Here is a 13,776-nt window from a genome sequence, read left to right on the forward strand (position 1 = left end):
TTTTTTTTTGTGTGTGTGTGTGTGTGTGTGTAATATCTCTTAAATGTTTTTTGCTGAGTGTAGACTTAATGAAAGTAAACACTCAAAATCCATTTTTTTTCCTTTGGTGAATTAACTGAATTGCTGGCATAAATCTCCAGGTCTAATGGGTATTACTCCATGATTTAAGTTATTTCCAAAACCTGCTCCATAGAGCAGGTGGTATTGAATTACCTATTAGTGACACCTGAATTAGAGATGGATGATCTTTAGTTTGGAATGTGGCCCTGCAGCTGGACCAAGAAAATCTACCAAGGAATGTTAGTTGATACTTACTTCATATAAATAACTAAATATTTGATATTTAGAGGTGATGTTCTTTCAGCTTAACAAAGAATTGGTGTATGAGTCAAATTTGAGCCTCTAAAAAGATTTTTTAAAAATCAGTTGAAGGGATTCCCATTTTCCACATACCATGAATCATACAAATTTTATTTAAAAGAGAAAGAGACTTTGGTCTGATGCTGTTTTTCATGTAAGACATTACAACACACCTTCCTGTTAATTTAGTGTCAGGATATTACCCAAGTCCTCACTCCACTGAGGAGCAATCATGGCAAGGCAGGGTCTGAGTATTCTGCAGCAAAGTAGTTGAAAGTAAAGTACTGGACATCAAAATATTTCACCTCTGGAAGCCACTTATACAATCCCAGTTTTAATGTGGCCAAAGGGAAATCAACATACTTTCAGGTAGTGGTCCTGATTTTCCCGAGCAATTAGAATTCAGAAACCATAGGATCTTATTTTAGTAGACTAACTTAAGTGCCTGATTGCCTGCTTATATCTTCCCCCTTATCTCAGGATTAACAAATTTGTGATCATTCTGAACTCCAAATATCATGTTTGTGGTCTTTATGTGTTCAGGCCTTATGTCTTTGTGCCTCTGAACTATCTGAAGAGCCTTGGCTCTACTCTGTAGATACTAATAAAATCTATACCCTAATCCTTAATCAAGTACAGTTTTCAAATTTTGGTTATAAACAGCAGAATCAGATTTACAAAGAAATTCCAAAATAGAACTATAATATTTAAAACATGAAGGCAGACCCATTTTTAGTTGAAGTTGGGCTGGGTTCCAAAGGCCCACTGTTTAGCCCCCTCTTCCTTCCAAGCTTCTCAAGATATTCTCCAAAATTCTAAATTCTCAAAAATACGGCTAAAAGTATTTTTTTAAATTCTAGCTTTAGATCTATCAGGAGTAGAAAATGTGGTCTGTGTTCAATAGGTACAGGCAGTCACTTGGGTTTATATGTGTATGCACTCAAAATGAGAGAAAACAATATATGTGAATAGTAAAAAAAATAATAGGATATTACTAATGCCAAGCAAAACCTTTTTACCATTTCACTCAATGCAAACAGACTTTCTAAGATCTCAGTAATTTAAGGGTTGCCTCATCTTTAAATTTGCTTTCTGAACAGCAGCTGGACCCACATATGGGGAAAAATTTGTGACCAATTTTTTTGACCAATCTTTGATATCTTCAGTGAAAGATAAAGAGATGTCCACCCGAAGTAAAATGGTTTTGGTGAAGTAAATCACTTTCTCATTGATTTATTAGTTTAAAGGTTATTACCAAAATAGTTTTGTTATGCAACAATATAACTATTTTACCAAAAATTCCCTTGCTCCAATTGTTCATTTGATATCATGTTATGAAAACATTATTTGCAATGACCTGGGACACCATGGACTATGTCCAAGGGTATTAATAATGATCAAGATAAGTTTTGGAATCATACTGTTTTTTACTGTAGTTCATATACTGTTTCGTTTTTGCTTTTTAGGGTAATGGGGATTGAATTCAGGGGCACTTGACCACTGAGCCACATCCCCAGCCCCATTTTGTATTTTATTTAGAGACAGGGTCTCATTGAGTTGCTTAGTGCCTCGCCATTGCTGAGGCTGGCTTTGAACTCACAATCATCCTGTCTCAGCCTCCCGTGCCACTGGGATTACAGGCGTGTGCTACCATGCCCGGCTCGTATACTGCTTTATGTCTCCACTCCTTTGGGGTTTTTGCCCCATCCCTTTTCCAAATTTAGCCTTTCCTTTTTGAGGTGCCATCCTTTCATTGCTCATCTTGCCCTTTGACAAGAAAAGCCTTTTGAAGAGGAAGCAGTTAAGTCCAGATAATATAGTCAGTGACCCCACAGTTTACTTGAGTGCTCAAGCCTGGAACCTAGAGATTATTTTAAGGCTTTCCTCTCCCTTACCCCCAATCTAACGTATCACAAATTTCTGTTTTACCTCTGAAATCTTGCTCCCCTGCGAACAGGCAGGTGAAGCCCGAGGAGAGAAAGCAGAAGGGTGAGAAAGCTGCCAGCAAGGTTATAGAATGGCTGGTGTGGGAAACAATGGTTGGTGTCTTGCCTGTGATGGTGGGTAATGGAGACAGCAATAAATGCCAGATGCTGTTCAAGTAGCAAAGGAGGAAGTGACAACTTGGACACTGGATGTTTCATGGAAAGTGTCTAGCAGGCGAGTTCTGAGTTAGCCCTCGGGAATGCACAAGAAATGAAGCAAGCAGAGACTGTTACCCAATAATACTTGGTTAGCAATGGTCTGTGAGATGGAAAACGGCTCCTGAGCAAAGGCAGAGGTTTTGTTTTCCGTGGTGCATCCGGACCCAACCGGCCGCGCCCCTGCCGGAGCGGACCCTTAAAACAACGTCCCCTCTTCCCCGGGCGCGGTTTGGTGTAGACCCCCGACAGTGGGAGTCTCAGGCCCAGAGCCCCAACCGGATGGGAGGAGCCCGGGGCGGGACTTCCGGCGCGGCCCGCGCCCAGTGTCCGGTGTCCCCTGGGCGGCTGCTGGCGCGTGAGACGGGTTGCGGTGCCCTTCGTCTGTGCGGCTGGGTTGGCTCTTGACGACCGCACGCGGAGTGGGGGTGAGGAGCTGCTCGGAACGGAAGAGAAAGAAGTGGAATTAGGAACGGTGGCGGCACGCCTGTTGGAAGAGGCATTTCTTGTGACAGGGTTGGGAAAATACCGACGGCGTCTTTAGACCACTACCCTCCCTCCAGGCCGGGCCCAACCCAAACTGCGCGCCCGACCTGGGAGGACGTCACACCCGGTGGCAGCGGCCCCTCGGTCGCGGCAGTCTGCGCGTGCGCGGTTCAGGCACGTGCAGTGCGCGGCGTCTCCCACCCGGTGGTGACTGCGGTGGAGGGGCTTGAAGCGCCTTCCCTGCAGGAGACGGGGATTGGGGACGGGGCGCGGGGTATCGATGTTGGTTCGTACTGGAGGATCCAGTCGTAGGTCCTTACAGCTCCGAAGATTAGATTCATGAATTCAGTCCACTTTTATTGAGCGTTAAATGATGCAGTGGAAATGGCAACATAGTCCCTTTGTGCAGAGCTCACAGTTTAGGAGAGGGCCAGGCAGATAACCAGGATAGAATGATGCTGACAGTGGGACCATTTGCAGCACCTAACCCTACCCAGAAGAAAAGGAATTAACCAGAGGGAAAGGAGGATGGAGTGGGGTAGGAGTGGTAGTATTTAGGGAGTAAAAGTGATTTCAGATAAAAGTCCATTGATGGGGGAGGTGCACTGCAGATACCCGAAAGTCAATCCAATTACAACAAGAGTTTGAAAGAAAAGAAAAAGATGTATTGATTTGCCAGCAAAGAGGAAAGGCGGGGGCCTCCCAGAGACTGAGTCTCCCTGTCAGTGGGAACACAGGGCTTTTAAAAGAGAAACACAATGACCGGGATCTAAATGTTATCAGTAGATATGTAGTTAATTAGTGTCCATCAGGTATCCTTGAGAGAGCCTTTGTTCCAGTTCCCAGGTTTGGAGTTTCTTTATTCTTGTGGGCAGTGACACTTTCCAGGCAGCAAAGAACATTGTAGCCTGGGTGGGAAAAATGTTAGTCTTGTTTTCCCCAACTGCTGGGGAAGGGGAGGGGGAAGAAGAAAAAGTAAAATCAGTTTTAAAATAAGTCACCCAAGGTTGAGCAGCAAGGTTTTTAACTCAGAACATAAAGTGGACCCCAATTACAGTGCCATGGAACCTGGGTGTGGAAGTAGATAAGTGAATTGGAGAAGAGGACTCTGTGCTCCAGTGTCTGCTGTTCACACTTTAGCCTGAGGGCATTAGGGAGTGACTGGAAGAGTGAACTGGGGAGTAACTGAATAACAGGACATTTACTGATTACAGTGATTCTAGGCTTTTGTGTACCATACAGGGAAGAAAAGAGAATTTTTACTCCCTAGAGCATCTAGGAGGCATATTCTGAAGAGCATCAACCTCCCAAGAGAATATTTTTCTTAAAATTTCTTGTTTTATCTTAAGTATTTACACAAATTTTGAATTATATGCCCCTGAACATATTATATTGATGTCCTCTGGAATTCTCAGGTTGTACTAATGCTCTCAGACCTTGCATTATATTTATTCTGTGATTTTTGTAGCCCTTGAAACATCATCATGTGCTTTTCCTCTGCTACCCCCCAAAAACATAACCCACCCTTTTCTAAGCATGGAACACTGTTGACAGTAATTTACAGGGATTAATTTCTATAATACTCTTCAGTTATTGGAGGTGTTTTTCTATGTTAGCAATAAAGAAACAGGCTGAGAGATTAAGGAAATTGCCTAAGTTCACATAGCTAGAGAGTCAGGATTCATACCCAGGAGTTTACCTCCCTTGTTCTTGTACTTTGCTACACTATTGCATTCCAGGGAATGGATTCATGGCTGGAAATAGGAGATGGAAAACAGAAAACATTAGGAAGTTGACAGGTTAGACAAGAGATGATTTCAAACCTGAGGTAGTTTTAGTAAAGATGATGAAGAGTAAGTAGATTCAAGACTGAAGTGATTTGGTGTTGGATTGCTGGTGCTGTCATTTGCTCATAGAGATTGCAGGAAAACGAAAGCAGCTTTGTTGGATTAAGATGCCCTTGGGATATACAAGGGACAGCTGTCCTCTGAAGTACCTGGAAGAGTTCCTCTTGGGATGAAGGGAATACACTTTTCTTTGCATTGAGAAGGTACCATCAGTTGTTTATGGCTCTTCTAAGGGATGTTCCATACAATTCATTCAAACTATGGGAAGTGGTAGATGTAGACCCAAGAGAAATGAAAAACATGGACTGCCTTTGAAACCTTCATAATTCTTTTGAGGATAATCCTGATATTTTATAATTAAGAGGTGACCCTCCATATCTGCAGGTTATGAAACCACACATTCAGTTGACCACAGAACAAAATTCTTCTCCGCCCCCCGCAAAAAAAAAAAAAAAAAAAAAACTGTACTGAATACATATAGACTTTTTCTTGTCATTACTCCCTAAACAATATAACAACTATTTACATGGTATTAAGTATTACAAGTAATCAAGAGATGATTTAAATTATGCAGGAAGATGTGCATAGGTTGTGTGCAGATACTATATACCAATTTATATATGGGACTTGAGCTTTCTGTTGACTTTGGAACCAATTCCCTGGGGATACTGAAGCATAATTATATATTTTACCAAACACTGATTCATGGTTCAGGTAATGAGTATTAACAATGGTTTGGCTGAGAATACAGATCATGGAGGAAATGGTTGAGAGCTAGTGAGATCACCTAGAAAAGTAAATGAATTTTGAAGTTTGAGTGGTATACCAGAGTTTTGTTCTAGGTCTTGGTCAATCACTGTCAAATATGTGATGTTTCAAAAGAGCCATTTTAGAGTTTAAAAAGAATGATCTTTGGGACTGACAAAGAACATAGGCCTTTTTTTTTTTAATGTTTTGGAAACATTATGCCTATGTGAATGCTTTTAGTAAGGATTAAAACTATCAGAATTTATTAGGACAGTTCCCTGGCAGTAGTTGGACAGTTTGGATCTTTATTTTAATAAAGTATAATTCTTACTGTTATTTTTTAGTCTTGTTTCTATTTTGTTCTTTTATTCACTTTTGGGTGATTTTATAGCACCTTTTAGGTGTTTCAATAAAAAAGTTTTTATTGAATATTAAGTGTTTCATAAAAGTTGGGTTTTGAGAAAAGCAATTTTATGTTCCTCCTTATATGAAATGACAGTGCTATGTCTTCATTTTGTTCATCTTTTTCTGTGGTGCAATTAGCATATTTTAAATTGAAGAACCCTTTAACTGATAAACATCCAAATGAAGACCCTGGAAACAGTCTTGGCTTTTGACTTGCAAGCTGTTTCCCCACTCAGGCAGGAAACAGTTGATGCCATTGTTGATATAATCCTTGATTTCAAGGTCACAATAAAGATCATGAATAGAATAACCTAAGGACTATTGTAAAAGGGATGATTTTGTAGTTGAAACTTGATTAACTAAAGCTCCTATATCTTTTTTTTTTTTGGTCTCAGCACTTTTTTTTTTTCTTTTTCAGCAGAGACATAAAAGACAAGTAGAATCAGGGTTTTTCTTAAAATTCACAATGACTTGAGAGTGGGAGTTTTTTATGCCAAGTGTATAATAATTGTCCAGACTAATTTTTATAATACAGTTATGTAAATATAGAAATGATTGACTAAAACATAATAAGACTATTTTTTGTGTGAAATATATATCATCTATACAAAAGTATCTAATCTATAGCTGTAATTTTTAATAATTATAGTAAAATTAAAAACACCTATGCGCTCACTATAAAGATTGAAATGTAAAACATTGTCAGACCTTAGAGGGTCTCTTTGTACTCCTCCTGGTTTGCACTTGCTCCCCGTCTCCCAGAGAAAGTCACTATCTTAACTTTTTGATACTCATTTCCTTCTTTTTTTAAATGTTATTGCCTATCTGTTCATCCCTATTTTTTAATATTATAGGAAACCATACCATGTGAATCGTTTTGTGACATATTCTATGGTTGATTTCTGAGAGTTGTCTAAGATGATGTGTGTAAATTTACTTCATTCATTTCCATTGCTTTTGGTATTCTATACATGGATGTACCACAATTTATTTACCCATTCTGTTGCTGGTAGACATTAGTGTTGTGTCCAGTTTCTGGCTGTTTACCAGCAGTACTGCTGTGGACATTTTGTTTCTGTCTCATGGTACTAAGTGAGAGAGTCCTTCAAACTTGTAATATCTGGGAGTGGAATTGCTGTGTTGTAGAGTATTAGTGTTGCCAAACTAATTTCCCAAATGTTTATAATGGTAACAGGATCTGTGAATTCCTGTTGACAATATGTTGTATTTTCAGACTTAATAATTTTGCATGTCTATTGGTTAGGTGTGGTGATCTCATTGTGCTTTAAATATGCATTTCTCTTTATTACAAGTGAATTTTGAGCATCTTCATGTTATTTACTAATGAGATTTGTTCTGCCCCACATTCCCCTGAGAGATGCTCTACACCAATAAGAACTTGCCCCAAATGCAAAGCCATCACTACTATTAGGATCTGGCCCTCTGGCCTCCCCCAGATCCTCACACAGTTATCCAGACACTGGATTCTCAGAGCAAGCTAAGGAATCACCCAGAGCACTGTCCTTCTCTATTGCCGACAAACAAATCACCTCCAAGCTATCTTTAAACAATGCTATTGTTTCCTCTGCTCATGAGCCTGCAGTTTGGGCAGTACTCAGCAGGGATAGCTTGACTCTGCTCAATTCCACCTTGCTTAGGGCTGGTGGTTTGATGGCTGGGGCTATAATCATCTGAAGCTCATATATATATATCTAGTGATTGATGGTTGGTTCTGGCCATCAGCCAAGACCTTCATTGGACCTATTGACTGGGACACAGGGACATTCATCCAGTAGGCTCTGTGCTTCAGTGAGATGATTCAGCCCATGATGGCCAGCTCCAAGGCAGAAACATCATGGCAGAAGGGCAAAGCATGTTCTGTCCCAATGGAAGATTCCTTTCGTAAATGTAAATGTAAAGCCTTAGCAGAGGGGAAGCAGAGAGACAGAGCTCAGTTGTGTTCTTTCATAAAGTGTATGTTGAGGTCTTACTCCATTTTTCTCTCTGGTCATTTGTCCTTTTCTTTATAATTATAGTTTGTATTTCCTGGAGTCTTGTCCTTTCTTACATGTTAAACACTGTTCTGAATATTTTCATTCACATTCTGTTTATACATAGTTGAAACATAGTTGAAACATAAAGGAAATGTCTTTTCCTTTATGGTTTCTGCTTTTACATCTTGTTTTAAATAGCCTGTCCTGTCCTCAAGTCATGAAAATACTCTCCCGTCTGAAAGTTTGTTTTACCTTAAACATGTGGTTGTTTAATTTATTTAGAAAAAAAATGTTGAGTATAGTATGATACTAATCATTGGCCAGTACTTTCCAGCAGTTTGCTTCTGTTCTGAGGTTGACGGTGGTTTTATTTTGTATGTTTGTTCTTTGTGTTTGGAGGGAGATGGCTGACTTGGAATGGGAGCAGGGTCTGGGGACAATGTTTAACAGAAATGCTAAAAGCCAGAAGCTGTGAAGAAATCAGGGGTCATCTTTGCTATCCCTCTAAGTTGACAGGACTGAATGTAGGGGAAAACAGTTATTTCAAAGGATAGCACAGTTCGATCTGGAGTTTTCCTGGCAGCCTTGGGAAGTTGGTCCTAAGGGGATTAGCAAACCAGTGTTGAAGAGGAGAAAATTAGGGATTTGGGGAGTTATGCCACACCTTGATTCTTCCAACTCAGAACTCCTAAGCAATAGGTAAAGCTCAAAGCTTCATCCTGCCTTTGTTCCTGTATAAGGAGAATCACAGGCCCAGAGTGGGTAAACTTGGCCAACCACAAATAATTAATTTGAGGCAGAACCTGGCCAATCCCTAGTCCTGATAACTGCTGGCTGCAAACCCTCAAACGCATCTCAGAGAGAGAGAGTTGGGCAGGAGAGGTCTTCCTCCCACCGATCTTCTGTCCCAACGGAAGATTCCTTTTGTAAACTACTCAACTCTTCCCAGAACATTTCTCCCAAATCTTTGGTAATTGTCTGCTTCCACCTCCCAGGTTTTTTCTAACCGACTTTAATCCTTTCCTTCTGCTTCTAATTTTAAAGGAGGTGGCTCTTCTAGCTTTGCTATTATACTAGAGCTAAACACATAGTAAGTGCTTAGTAAACATTTGTCCTATAAGGATCCAAATGAATAAGGCAACTTAACAATAGGGTGAGGTCCACCTTAAGATCCAGCAAGACCGCAGAGAAATGCTCATGCGTGTGTCCACCAGGAGATGTGTGCAAGGGTGTTTACAGATGCACTTTGTGGTATATAAGACTACCTGAATGTTCATGATTAGGAGAGCAGATAAATAAGTTAGGGTGTATTTATACAATAGAATACCATACAGCAGTGAAAATATATGAATGTAACTACGTATGGTAGCATATACACATCTCACAAAGATAATGTTGAGTGATAAAGCAAGTTGCCAAGTGTACACTGAGTATCCTTAGTATAAAGCTTTGAATATATAAAAGTCAGGAGGGTGGCTACTGTGGGAAGGGAAAGAATGGCAGTGCGTGAGAGGAGGTATAGGGAAGACCCCAGCTTTATCTGCCTCATTTCTGAAGCTGAATGATGGGGAAATGGGGTTGTTGTAATATCCTTTCTATTTTTTGGTATGTGTAACATACTTATAAAAACAGCCAAATAAGAAAAAGAAATGACTGAATAAATGGGTTAGTTTTTTAAAAGTATAAATCAATCCCATCCTTTTTCATTAGCTCCCATGCTATTCTTGCCTACACTTTATTATCTTTAAACCACATTTATCTTATGTTCTATAGATGCTGTAGCTCACAATAGAAATTATCTAAATGGAAAATATGCAAAAGGAAAGTTGTAGATTGTAAGGCAATGAAAATATCTCCTTACTTTAAAATTGCTATGAAACTTGAAATTTCTTCCTTGGTGACCCGTAAATACTGGTAGCACCTTAGCCACGTGTGCCATTTGGGGACATAGCAGTGGAGATGGGCAATTAGAATATTTTTAATTATACATAACTCATGATGAGGAAGGTCTTGTTGAAGTCGTACTTCTACCACCCATTCTTCAGAACAAACATATCATTCTCATGTTTTAAAATAATTATTCATCAAAGAATTACTTTAAGAAACCTGAAAGTAAGCAATAATATCTCTTATATCATTTCTTTTTCTATAGATGTAATTCAACCTTTTTAAAGTAAGCATTACACAAGTTTTATGGATCAAATTTTGAGTTTTTGATTTTTAAAAACATTTCTTTTTCAAAGGCAAGCAGCTTAACACTAAGCAATATCTTTCTGGATGTGAATGATATTTTTGAAGACTTATCAGTTTTTAATTGTCCATTGTTTCTGAAGCTGTATTTTTAATTTCATTTGCTCTCTCCTAGGGAATGAATGATGGCAGTTCGCCGTGCATTAAAAGCTGTTTTGGTAGATCTCAATGGCACACTTCACATTGAAGATGCAGCTGTGCCAGGCGCACAGGAAGCTCTTAAAAGGCAAGCTATCCTCCAGGTTCAGCTGACAAATATGTTTGTAAGTGCCATTTTACCAAGGCAGATCATTAGCTAAATGGATGGCCTTAAGATGGCATTTCACCAGCTTACCGTATATCCAGGAACTGCCTTGGGTTTAGTGAGAAGATGTATGCATTGTAATATCCTTTGAACATCATTGTCTAACCCTTTATTAGGTCTGGACTTTTGCTGTAGTCCCTTTGTTCTTTGTGTGTATCTTTCTAAGTCAGTAATGTAAATTCAGGAATGAAAACTCAAGTTTCTAAAATGTGAAATAAGTAGCATTAGAAAAGTCACAAATAAATTCTGGAATCAAAATGTAGCATACTCACATACAAGGCATTTTCTGCCCCCTCTAGCTTTACCTAACATCTAACATTGAATGTGCTCAAATAAATTTTGATTACGGGACTTGGAATTCTATGGGATATACAATAAAAGCATGTTCAAGTGAACTGAATATGTATGTTTGCTTCTAGTTATCCTGAAAAAAAATACCAGCAAAACAGAATAAATAACTGGCATTAAGCATCTTCATCCTAAAAGAAAAAAATTAGGGAGGTTTTCAAAATCAGCAATACTTAGCATTTGGTGCCTATCATTTTCCAACCTTAAGATGTTCACTATATGCTGTTAATCAGAAAATCTGATGTCAAGTATCACAGCACTAGGAGTTAGGCAAAAGATTGACACAAGACTTTGTATTCTCCCAGAGAGGTTACTTTCCATTTGGAGAACCAAGAAATACAAACAGATTTGTGTATCAATTTCGTTAGGAGTTATGATGACATTTTACAGGTAGAAAAATGATGAACAGTGAGTGTATTGCTTAAAGCCCAAAGAAATCAGACACACAGCTGTATTCTCTCTCACTGCTTGACATGCTCTTGCTCAGAGTCAGGCTTTCTGGGAACAAAGATGGATCTCTGTTGATGAATCTGCTCCTGTGGACAGAGCTCTTACTGCTTTAAAAAATGAGCTTTCTGCTCTGGACTGCAAGAAGTATTTTTGGTGAACAGTGACTTTTCTAAAGTAGCTCTGTAAACTCTGAGTGTTGCCATTCTTTTGAGGCAGGAGCCGACACATTCTGTCACAGGCACTGGCAGGTTTCCCTCCTGGAGAAGTCACTGTACTGGTACTGCCAGTTTGGTTTCTATAGAAACAAATAGACTAAAGAAAGTTGAGGGACTAGTAAAAGTTTTTTAAAGAAACTCATTAAAAATGATGTGGTTATTTCATACTTACTCATTTTTAGGATAATAGCTATGTAGAAGTAATCAATTTCTTTTGTAAAGTAAACCACCAAATTTAATGTGTTTTGTAGAAAAGCTGCCACACAGATGTTATAGAGGTAATCATGATTACAGTGAATTATGTAATCATGAATGTATTTAATGCTCTTTAGGCAAATACATAGAAATCTCTTTTCTGCTTTATTTGGCTTGGTTAGTACTTTCATGCCTTATGGCTTTTGGGGGATTGATTTAAATAAAAAAGCAACAGGATGTTAATAAAGAATTCTAAATTAAAACTAAATTCAAATTATTTTTAGATTTTTGAATTGAAACATTGTAAAATAAGAAAAAATTTTTCCATTTTTAAAGAAGGCTAAATGAATTATTTCTCTGAAATCATGCCAGTTTGTTTCAAAAGTAGCCATGGAATCAAATTAATCTTTCATGTAGGTTGTTCAAGGGGAGAACCTCTTTTGATATATATAAAAAAAGAATGTCTTTTCGAGTTGTCCAGGTAGTTTCTGTTTATAAATTTAATAACTCATTAGGGCTTAGGCAGTGTCCAATAAAATCCTGAGGCATCTGTTGTCTTAATATAGGTGATCATTGTCCCAGGACACAGAAGATTCCTGTCTCAGCCCTTTTGCTTCCTAGCTGTATAAAGCTAAGAGGTCACTTCTTAGGCCTCAGTTTTCTCTCTTTAACAAAGAGAAGGTTGTACCAGTAGATAATCTCTAAGATAACATTCACCTCTTATACTGAATAACATTCACCTCTTATACTGTACTGAGTACAGTGTGGCTTTTCACTTGTTTACTAAACATTGCAGTATATACAAAGTACAGAAGGCCTCAAAAAAAGGTAAAAGTAACCTTTTCTGTCTGACTTTGCTGTTTTTAGAGGTGATAACTGCCCACAGGATGTAGATAATTTATAAGCTTTCTAGGCAAAAGAAAAAACAAAAACTAAAGAACTTTTTATCCATAAAAATAGTAACCTTTAACTTCTGACATTTGGCACAGTTCTACCAAATTATAAGGTTTTATGGCATGAGGATGTTAAAACTTTCCCATTGACTCCTGAATTTTTCTTTTCCAGGTTACGCAGTTCTTCTGTAATTGTTAGGTTTGTGACCAATACAACCAAAGAAAGCAAGCAAGATCTTTTGGAAAGGTTGAAAAAACTGGAGTTTGATATTTCCGAAGATGAAATATTCACGTCTCTGACTGCAGCCAGAAGTCTAGTAGAGCAGAAGCAAGTCAGGCCCATGCTGCTGGTTGATGATCGGGCATTACCTGATTTCAAAGGTGGGAGAAAGTTGGAAAAATTTTAAAAATTAGTCATAACTACTTAAAAATCATTCATAAGGAGTGTTTATTCTGATTTCCATCTGTTATTGAAATGGTTGACAGTATGGATAAGGAGTTTAAATCTGAATTGGTTTTTCTCAAACCTTTTTTGACCATAATATACAATAAGGGAAACACATTGTATAGTAATATTGTGTGTGTGTCTGTGTGTGTGTGTGTGTGTGTGTGTGTGTTCATGTTACTTACTATATGAAGTATGCTTTATTTTCCATTTGTTGTACTTAATTGTTTGACTTTGATGTTACTTAGAGCCCTCCAAATTTGTTTCATGATCTATTGATGGATCAAGACCCCCCAATTTGGGGGAAAAAAAAAGTTCAGCATTATTTTGAGTATTATAACCCTCAATCCTGGAGCCCCTCTCTAAACTTGATTAAATAAGGTAAACCAAAATCTCCTCATTTAAAAATAGATGTCATGCTGGATAGTACAGAGATTATGTAGTGCAAAGTATTTTTCAACCAAGAAAAAATAAAATTGCTTTCAAAAGACAGACTAGAAAAATGTCATAGCTTTATGAAGCTTTGCCACGTTGCTTCTTTTTTTGTAGCTGATACTCAGATCAGAATGACAGAAAAATAGATATGAATATGTTCGATAAAAATATCATGTGATAACTTTACAGATAATGATTAGGGAAGCTTAGTATATACAGTGGAGTAGGACCTCCACAATTGTACTATGGAAAAATATACCA

At 38.3% G+C, this 13,776-nt stretch overlaps 1 protein-coding gene across 1 annotated transcript in view; it reads left to right on the forward strand.

The window, feature by feature from the left end:
- The first annotated feature begins 2,823 nt into the window (after window positions 1-2,823).
- Hdhd2 (haloacid dehalogenase like hydrolase domain containing 2) overlaps window positions 2,824-13,776 on the forward strand; it is a 39,258-nt gene continuing 28,305 nt past the window's right edge. The window contains exons 1-3 of the mRNA XM_026381293.2: window positions 2,824-2,929; window positions 10,346-10,456; window positions 12,808-13,016. Of these exons, the coding sequence (XP_026237078.1) occupies window positions 10,353-10,456; window positions 12,808-13,016 (313 nt within the window). The 5' untranslated portion in view covers window positions 2,824-2,929; window positions 10,346-10,352. The remainder of the gene's footprint in view (window positions 2,930-10,345; window positions 10,457-12,807; window positions 13,017-13,776) is intronic.

This window comes from Urocitellus parryii, chromosome 13 (genome assembly GCF_045843805.1).
Source record: "Urocitellus parryii isolate mUroPar1 chromosome 13, mUroPar1.hap1, whole genome shotgun sequence".
In the NCBI taxonomy this organism is placed as follows: domain Eukaryota; kingdom Metazoa; phylum Chordata; class Mammalia; order Rodentia; family Sciuridae; genus Urocitellus; species Urocitellus parryii.